The sequence below is a fragment of the Rhododendron vialii genome, chromosome 11a (genome assembly GCF_030253575.1).
Source record: "Rhododendron vialii isolate Sample 1 chromosome 11a, ASM3025357v1".
Classification (NCBI taxonomy): Eukaryota; Viridiplantae; Streptophyta; class Magnoliopsida; order Ericales; family Ericaceae; genus Rhododendron; species Rhododendron vialii.
The window spans coordinates 26754421-26763712 of NC_080567.1; the positions used below are offsets into that span (position 1 = coordinate 26754421).

General features: G+C 38.6%; 1 protein-coding gene across 2 annotated transcripts; it reads left to right on the plus strand.

Moving 5' to 3' along the window:
• The first annotated feature begins 323 nt into the window (after nt 1-323).
• Nucleotides 324-5107, plus strand: LOC131307481 (uncharacterized). 2 transcript variants are annotated; one of them, XM_058333997.1, is made up of 9 exons: nt 324-697; nt 1715-2242; nt 2383-2448; nt 2670-2836; nt 3051-3207; nt 3287-3380; nt 3464-3882; nt 4362-4466; nt 4555-5107. In XM_058333997.1, exons 1-9 carry the CDS (start codon nt 569-571, stop codon nt 4801-4803), a joined length of 1914 nt encoding a protein of 637 aa, XP_058189980.1. In that variant the 5' UTR covers nt 324-568; the 3' UTR covers nt 4804-5107. The 2 variants fall into 2 exon arrangements, with proteins under 2 accessions (XP_058189980.1, XP_058189978.1); XM_058333995.1 differs by having other exon boundaries at nt 364-697; nt 3284-3380.
• Nucleotides 5108-9292: the final 4185 nt, after the last annotated feature.

The window sequence follows — 9292 nt, forward strand, 5'->3', positions numbered from 1 at the left end:
CTATGTTAACAACTAATAGTATTTATCAAATGGTAGTGTTTAATCCATAAAAAAATAATAAAAAATAGTGGTGTTTAAAATAATACAAATAATAAGAAAATAGAATTTCAACACATTCACATTTCACACACACACCACCACAATTCACATATTCCAACACATTTTAGAAACTCTAACCACCTCTTAATTGACAAGACGTAATTAGCAATCTTTAATCAATTAAATACTCCAGTAAGTACTCCAAGAAAAGAGACATTTTTCCTAAATAATAAAATATACTTATTATTACTCCTTTATCTGTTTTTCACCACAATCCTTCTGTTGATGCTGTTGTTTGTTGTTGGTTGCCACAGTGATTTGGACTTGAAAGCCCCCATCTTTTCATGTCTATTTGACACTGATTCTTGATATGTCACTTGCCCTTATTCATGTCCTCCCCCTCCTCTTTTTGACCCCCCCCCTTCCTACCTTTTTCTATCTTCCCCTGTTTCTTCTTCTTCTTTAAGCTGTGTGCACTGCAGCTGCCTAAACTCTCACTTCTAGAGAGAGAGAGAGAGAGAGAGGAGAAATGGGTTCTCTTGGAGGTGATGTTGCAAATAAAGCAATGTGGCTATACCCAAAGATCATGGGTTTTAACCCTACTGAGAGATGGGGGCACTCTGCTTCCTATTCTGATGGATTCATCTATGTCTTTGGGGTATGTTTCTTCCTTCAAACAAAAAAAAAAAAAAAATCAAATTTCCCCAAGTTTTTGGATTCTATTAGATAGGTTAGTCAGGATTATGCTCTGCTGTTATGAGCTTCTGAATTCTTTGAGGTCCTTTCTTCTTCTTTTTTCAATTATGATTTGGGTTAAATTTGTTTTTGCTCTTTTATTTAGGGTAGTGATATTTTTGGCTTATGGCATGTGCCCTTTCTTCAATGCCTTCAGTTTTTGCCATTTTACTTATTTGTATTTTCTGTCAATTGCCTTGAAATTTGTCTTTGTTTCGCTTTCTGTAATTTAGTAGGAATGTAGAGTGGTAGCATCACAATAATCTCCTTGCTTACTTGATAAAGGAACATTGTTTTGTCCATTTTTAGCCCCATAATTCTTGCTCCATAGTTACCCTGCAATTATTTCCTTTAAAAGTCATGGAATTTCAAACATTTGCCAAGTCTTCATGCTCTATTATTTCATTCATCTAGCCAAAAAGCACTACCAAGGAAGGAAAAATCTTTAGGTTATGTTCGGATCATGGATTTGCAGGGGTGATTTATGAAAGAAAATGGAGTGAGAAGGCTAAGTTTTTTTCTTTGGTTTCCCTATAATTTCACTTCCTCGGTCACATCGGGTTAAGAAGCGCGTTTTTCTCTATGAGACCGGTGCATTTTGAATAGGACAGTGAGAGGGAAGGGATGTCATAACTGGTCAATTTTTCTTTGCATATTTTGGAGGTAATAAGAATGGTATAGAATCCCTCCATGAACCGTTGCGCCAGGCCCGCCCTTCAACCGTGATCCAAATACTTATCCAAAAGTCTTTTTCTCTCATAAATTGCCCATTTCCTAGTCATGGACGAATTGTATGAGTTCCTTTCAGCCTTCTAAATTCGATGGGAAATTGGTAATAGCTTCAGGGATTTGTTGTTCGGATAAGGGAGACGATAACCAGCCTTAAATTTTTTATTTCCAATCCTGTACTAATGTTCTCTCCTTGACTAACCCATTTCAGGGATGTTGTGGAGGTCTACATTTCAGCGATGTCATCGTGCTGAATCTCGATACTATGGCTTGGACAACTCTAGTAACCACGGGCCAAAGCCCTGGCCCGAGAGACAGTCACAGTGCTGTACTTGTGGGGCATAGGATGATAGTATTTGGAGGCACAAATGGTTCCAAGAAGGTCAATGACCTTCACATATTGGATCTCAGGACAAGTGAGTGGACCCGACCGGATTGTAAAGGGGTCCCGCCTTCCCCTCGCGAAAGCCACACCGCCACACTTATCGGTGATGAGAAGTTGGTTATATTCGGGGGAAGTGGCGAAGGGGACACGAATTACTTGAACGATTTGCATGTCTTGGACCTCAAGACAATGAGGTGGAGTTCCCCTGAGATCAAGGGAAATTCTCCGGTGCCCCGGGATAGTCACAGTGCTGTTGCAGTGGGGACAAGGGTCTTCGTGTACGGCGGAGATTGTGGAGATCGATACGAAGGCGACATCGATGTGTTTGACTTGGACACGTTGACTTGGTCACGGGTACGCAATGTGAAGCTTCCTACTTGAATACATGTGTTTGAACTAATGCTGGGAGATTGTTTGGATCGATGGGGAACTCACTGGGTTGTGTTTTTAATTATTTCTTTGGTTGGTTTTTTCGTGGTATTATTGTTCCGCAGTTGGTTGTTCAAGGATCTTCACCTGGTGTTCGAGCAGGTCACACGGCTGTGACTATTGGAGCTAAGGCAAGTAATTTTACTAATTCCAGACATTTGAGAGACAAATATGACACTAGAACACCGGCATTTTTTAAATGAAGTCCAAATTTTTGGTGCAACATTTGAACTGGTCTTTTCGTGCCATGCATTGGTTCATCGTTTGTTTGAAGAATTGTGGATTTTTTACATGGTTATCAGGATTGCGTAATAATTAGCTGAAGAAAAGAGATGGTTTCTTGCTTAATCAGGTATATGTCATTGGAGGCGTCGGGGAAAAGCAATACTACAACGACGTTTGGGTTCTTGACATAAGTGCTTGTTCATGGAATCGGCTAGAGATACGTGGCCATCAACCGCAAGGGCGGTTTTCTCATACCGCCATTGTTACTGAGACGGACATTGTCATCTACGGAGGGTGAGTTCTGAAGAACTGTCACAAAACTCATCAGCGTTGCTTATTCACTTTTGTTCCTGAGTAATGCTACTTATCCAGAAAAGATGCACAACATTCCAAACACTTTTTTTTTTTTTTGGAGAAAATGATTAGCTATGCATTTGCTTTTCTTTCCAACAATTGTGGGTTATGCTTATTAACTTGAATTCCTTTATTTTCTGCTTGAAATGTGCAGGTGTGGGGAGGATGAGCATCCTGTCAATGAGTTGCTCGTCTTGCAGCTTGGAAACGAGCATCCCAACGGGCGTTACAACATCTCATTGTGCAAAATTTTCGGAAATCCTTGTAACCAGCAAAAGAGAAGGCTTATAAGAGAAACAAGGAACAACTCGGTATGATCGCATAAACTAACTTCTCTTTCGTGATCTTTGCCAGGGATCAAGAAACTTATACTTATGTGCTTTGTAGCAGAGAACTATGTTGTTGGGGAGTAATATAGAAGTTGTTAGAAAGCAAGCTCAGGAACTTGAATTGGAGTCCAATAAGTCCTTACAAATTAATTCAGGTTGGATCTCAATGAATTTAACATATTGCAAATTACGAGAACCATGCATGGAGACATCATTCTAACTGGAATTTTTTCGAAAGATGCTGCACAATCAAAGAGGAAAAGATCAAGCAATGCAAAGGTGTGCGAAATAGAATCAGAACCTGAAGAACACTCTCTTTCTCTGTCCCAGCACTCGTCTCCATCTCCTTCGCAATCTGATCAAGAACAGACCCCTGTGAAAAAAGGCGCTCATTCTATCACAACTTCTCAAGTATTTCCCTTGTTTAAGCAGAAAAACCAGATCTCAACCAACGGACATTCTAATGATGTCAAAAGTACCAAATTGAGCCCCAGGGATTTTCTTCGAAAGGATCCACGAGATTTTCACATTTTAAGAGGAAACCCGAACCTGCCAAACTCTGACCAGCATCTTCATGCTGCTCATACGGGTAGGAATGAAGCACACCATCCAGCTAATGAACAAAGATTCTTGGAGGCAGGACCATTCCAGAATCTGGTAATTTTCATACTGACATAGATCTCTAGTTTATGTGATACTTACATATTGTAGTAGGTGTCTGTCTCTGGACGTTTTGTGTCCATGTTGTTAGTCTGTTCCTGCCAAGTAGCAATTTGATGACCGGATGTTTGGGCCACTTGCGCGCACCTCAACTAATCCCGGGACCCTAAAGTTACCATGTAGCAATTGAAGGTCGTCTATTACACGCGGGGGTGCTACGGAAATCTCAAGGAACCAGATCCTTAATTGTGAACAACCAAAATCGAAGCAATGAAGAGAAATTGAACAGTTAAAGGAGAATAAAGCAGTCGAGTGGTTGAGAGCGGTTAAGAAATCAAAAACTGAAACAGTTCTTTAGAGACTGAAATAGCGTTGAATAGATCAAAAAAGAGGGGAACGCTCGTTCTTCCTTCATACATTATCTTGCAATCATATATTGTGCAAATCATTTGACCTTGGGTTCACTATGCCGCTAGGTTGGAGCTGACATCCGAGGCAAGATCGATGGAGCTTTCGACTCTGGTTACCTGATGACAGCAATAGTCAACGGGAAGATTTTTCGAGGAGTCTTATTTGCACCGGTAAATAATGTTTCAACACTTTGAATTTAAGTCATGTATTGCATAGTGTTTCAACATGTTTCTGAAACCTAATTTGCCATGCATCCAGGGACCTGAGATAGTGTCAAGAGGTACAACTCTGTGTCAAAACCCTTCTCCCCAACCTAATCAAAGGGCTAACATCACCCAACCAGCCCCACACATGAACCACATTAGTCCCCCATTTTTAAGGCATCCGCAGCAGCAAATTCACATGGCTCGACCATCTCCGGTCATCAGAGAGACAAAGCTCAGAAGCGATCTTCAAGGCGTGGTTCTGACACTAGGAGGTCCTGGAGGTGGCGATGGTGGATCGTAAGTAGATAATATCGGAGCAAGCGTTTGACCTCTTTTGTGGTTTAGCATTCTGCTACTTCTTAGGATGGTGAGTGGATCTTGTTTTTCTTCCATGGGAATGGTTCTGTTTAGTCTTTGAGAATTAGGTAATTAAGTTAAGCAGTTAAATCTAGTTTTTATCATTTCTTGACCAAGATGCTGTTAGCTTTCATATGTAGTAGTAAGAGTTTTGAAAGTTTGTTGAAGAGAGACATATTGAAACATGTAGATATTCCTCAAACCTAATCTGTTTATTTAAATAGCTAGCTCTACTATCAAATTTTCAATCTCAGCTTAATTTCATTCGATCGGCAACTAATTTTACTGTCAAATGTTAGAGTTTGATACAATCGATTGAGAACTTAATCAATAACCGACCGTCACTCATCCGACTGACTCTTCGTTTATGTTCTCAATTCTCGCTCAACACTCTTGATCTCACGAATTTCTTTTGGATGTTCGTAAATGATAGTTATTTCACGCTCTAGAACTCCGGCTTTTGCCTTGGAGTAGATTTTACCAACAGTGCTTATAAATTAGAACTGAGGTGCAATGGCTGTAGGTTTTTTCTCTCTTTTTTAGCAATGAAATGATACGAAAACAACCTTAAAACACCAACTGCATGTTACCGCTAGTCACTTTTACAATCCTTCAAAATGTCCAGTGCTTTCGCTCTCAATCCTTGCAGTGTACTCGTCCTCTCAATCTTTGCTCTCGTGATGCGTTTCAAAACGCTTTTATGCTTGCACTTGCGCTCCCCGCCCACCCGCTTACATATGAGAATTACGCAATATTTTCAACCGTTCAACACATGTAGGTCCACGTAAATTTTAAAGTTTCGGACACAGTTGTATTCGGAAAATGTGTTGTTAGACTTTTTCCTTTTTTTTTATTTAAAAAAATTTTTTTTGGGTACCAGTAGAGACTGTAGTTATCAAAGCCTGAGCTGTACTTTGATCGTATTGCAGCGTTGATTCCCTGTATGGAGAAGTGGGGTCCCAAGGCAAAGGCAAAGGCAAGGCAAGGCAAAGGCAAAAACGAAAGATGATTTGTACCAAACCAACAGTACTACTGTACAAAAAGATTTGCCAAGAAACACACACAGAGAAAGACGTGAACAAAAAAAACTCCCGTGCATTCCGCGAGTTTCTACAGAGAGAGAGAGATACTGTACCATGAGAGAGAGAGAGAGGACGCTTTCAAGGGTCTGATAATGAGGTCTTTCGGACAACGTCATCCCACGAGAGTACTAGTACGTATTTGCACTGTTTAACTCTCTGCAAGCAATGAAGATAAGTACTGTAAGATTTCTCGTGTGAGAGAGAGAGAGAGAGAGTGGAGGAGTGTCTCTTCGGATAAGACGTCTCTCTTGACGTTTGATCAGAGAAAGGGAGTATCACGTTATCATATCGTCTCTTTCTCTCACCCCTCGCGTCGTCTCTCCTGTCTCTCTCCTACTGTTCCCTCCCCTTTCCAAGAGATTCCCTCCCTCTCTCTTGTCTAGCACTTTCTCGGTCCCTATTTAATTATTCATTACAGAGTTGATGTGTTTTTAACGGTTTATATATTTCAACGTATATTATGTTTTTATGTTTTTAAAATTATTGTCTTGTAAAAAATATTGAAATATATCAAATAAGATTTATATTGCACATTTTTTAGTAATATACGTCGAAAGTTATAAAGCTGTCGAAAATACATGCAAAACCGAAGTAGACAGTTAAATAGAGACGGAGAGAGTATTTCATTTTAGGTAGTTAGTACTTAATAAGTGTTCATTTTGTAAAATTAATGGGTAAAAATTGATACATTTTCTATTTTGTCCGTAAAAATAGATCTCATTTTAAAAAAATTAGTGAGTACAAGTGTAATGACGATGTCTAAGTAGATAGAGTTGAGGTAAAAGTTGATATAAAAGATGTAATGATGATATTTCCTTAATAAATTGAAGTTACGAAATTGGATACTTAAAAATGAACGAATGTAGTATTGAAGAAGCTATTTTCTCAAATATTTCTTCTTTCTTCTTCTCTTTTTTAATAGCACTGGGTTAGCTTGTTTTCACTTTGGCCAAAAAAAAAAAAAATGGACATGCCCCAACTTTGTATTGTGGGCTTATTACAAATACTAAAATCCGGGGCACACGCGATACGTATGCAATTCGAATTTTCACAAAAAATGCACACAAATAACTTCCCGCTTATTGTTTGATCTCATTTTGAGAAAATATGCAAAAATACGACTTGCACATGCCTCTAGTCATCATTTGAGCAACTGAATAATTTTTTGCCCCTTGTATTCGAGGAATTGGTTCTAAATGTGTCTCAAACTTTTTGCCAGTATTATGTCAGATTCAAGTTAGAATTAACGGGTTAACGTAAAAAGTTAGATAATTATCTGTGTTTTTATTGAATTACGTGAGTTTAACCCGTATTTGTCCCATTTAAACCAACAGACCTGATAACTATGTGAATACTCCCCAATTTGTTCTTCCCCAGAGTACCCATACATTTTTTATCTTATTCCTCTTCTCTCTCTCCTCTTTCATCTGCATAAACGTATTCTAATAAAATATTAACAAAATAAAACTCAATTAAATTGTCAACTGTACAAAATGGATTTAACTTAACTTGAGATAACCATGAATTCGAGATATAGCAATTTGTCAATTTCACGAAAAACTAATTTCTTAAATAAACCTGCCACGGAAACTTCAGCAGTTGATAGTGGGTGGTTACCTAATGTATGAGTTTACATTTCTAACCTTACAGTTATTGAGCGGCACATGCTAACAAAATGTAAAATCCGTCCTCTTTTTGTACACTTTTGGAATAGAGAAAGTGTGAGCCAGCCAGCTTCACTTTTGAGTCCACACCAAAAATTGCTCCGCCTTTATATATTAGAATAGATAGTCTAGTAGAAATAGTTCATTACGATATCATTAACTCCCTGCTCCCCGATGGGATAGAAGAGGCGGATATGCTCTCATCTTGGATAGTATATTCGAAGTGCGTATATCTAGTGTTTGTCACTCGGAGCGTATATAATAAGGATAGGGAAAAAAAACAATACCATTCCGATAACATTTTAGTTGGGAAATGTCAAACACCTATAAGCATGCAATGTCAAACACTAATTTAGTTGGGAAAAAAAACAAGTATGGTTTTCTTTTAACTTGCTTCAAAAAGATATATATAGTACTCCATATATATACGGGCGGTTTTAGGGACACCTATAAAAACACCACATATATATATAATATTTTTTTTTTGGGTTGTTGACACCAATTTCTCTCTAATGAAGGGTATGAGACCGAGGACTCCATTTCGAGCATGAGATGGTCTTCAGAGATAAACCAATATATACGAGTTATCAAAAGCAACACATTCGATGGCATATTAGGCGAGTCAATCGATAGACATCTGATCTGAACATTTTATTTTATTTTATTTTTGTAATAAAACAGTAAAACACCAATGCAAGACAATCTCAACGTCTGCATTGAACTCTCACTTTTCTTTTTCCCATGTAGTACTGGGCAACATAAAATAGCTGCGGCAGTGGCACCACCTCTTATTGGGCTGGGTTGTTTCGTTACTGGGCCAGTGGTGGGCTGTATAGTTACTGGGCCAGAACGGTGAGAGTAACAGTTGTAAATTGCTTGTGGGCTCGCTGGCAGTTGGGAGGCTGGGCTTTATTCGGCCACCTATTTTTTTCCTGATATCTCTTTGCTGAACTTGAGGGGAAATGGACACAGTTCCCAAATTAGTTCGTTTTAGCAGTGGAGCCCGCACCGCACATGTGTGAAGCCCACTGTTTGCGAGAGGCGTGTCCCTAGCATTTCCGTTTAATTTTCTTTTTGGTTTTCGAATATATATCACCAATGATAACCACTGATATACCAAAGCTAAACAACGTGCAAAATGAATGTAACAAGTGTATCTATGACTATTTTTTAAGGATTTGTGAAATAATCAAAGTTAGCGTACGCATAAGCATAAGGAGCCCAAATTTCACTCCTAAGAGATTGTTAATTGAGATTAAATTCTTTACACCGCCGGTATAAACATTTGTTTACTCCAAATCAATTATATTGCCCCACATCGTCATGTTCTATTGATTGGGACCACTGTTTTGCAACGTGGCGCGATGTAATTGATTTGGAGGAAACAAATGTTTATACCGACAGTGTAAAGAATTTATTCTCTTGTTAATTTAGGAGGCGTATGTGCACTCAATGGACTAAGTATGAAGATTCTCTATTCCGTGCAAAAGACTCTCTTATCTTTTGGAAATTTGAAGTAAAAAAATAAATAAAGGCTTTAGATCCCACTTAGAGTTAGTTACAATGCTATTTGAATTTAACTAATGTGTTAGGCGCGCCATCCTTAGGAGATTGTTTAGGGGACCCATAATATAAGCAAACGGTTTGCTGAATAGCTTAAGATATGAGTGATTTTAAGAGTGCATTG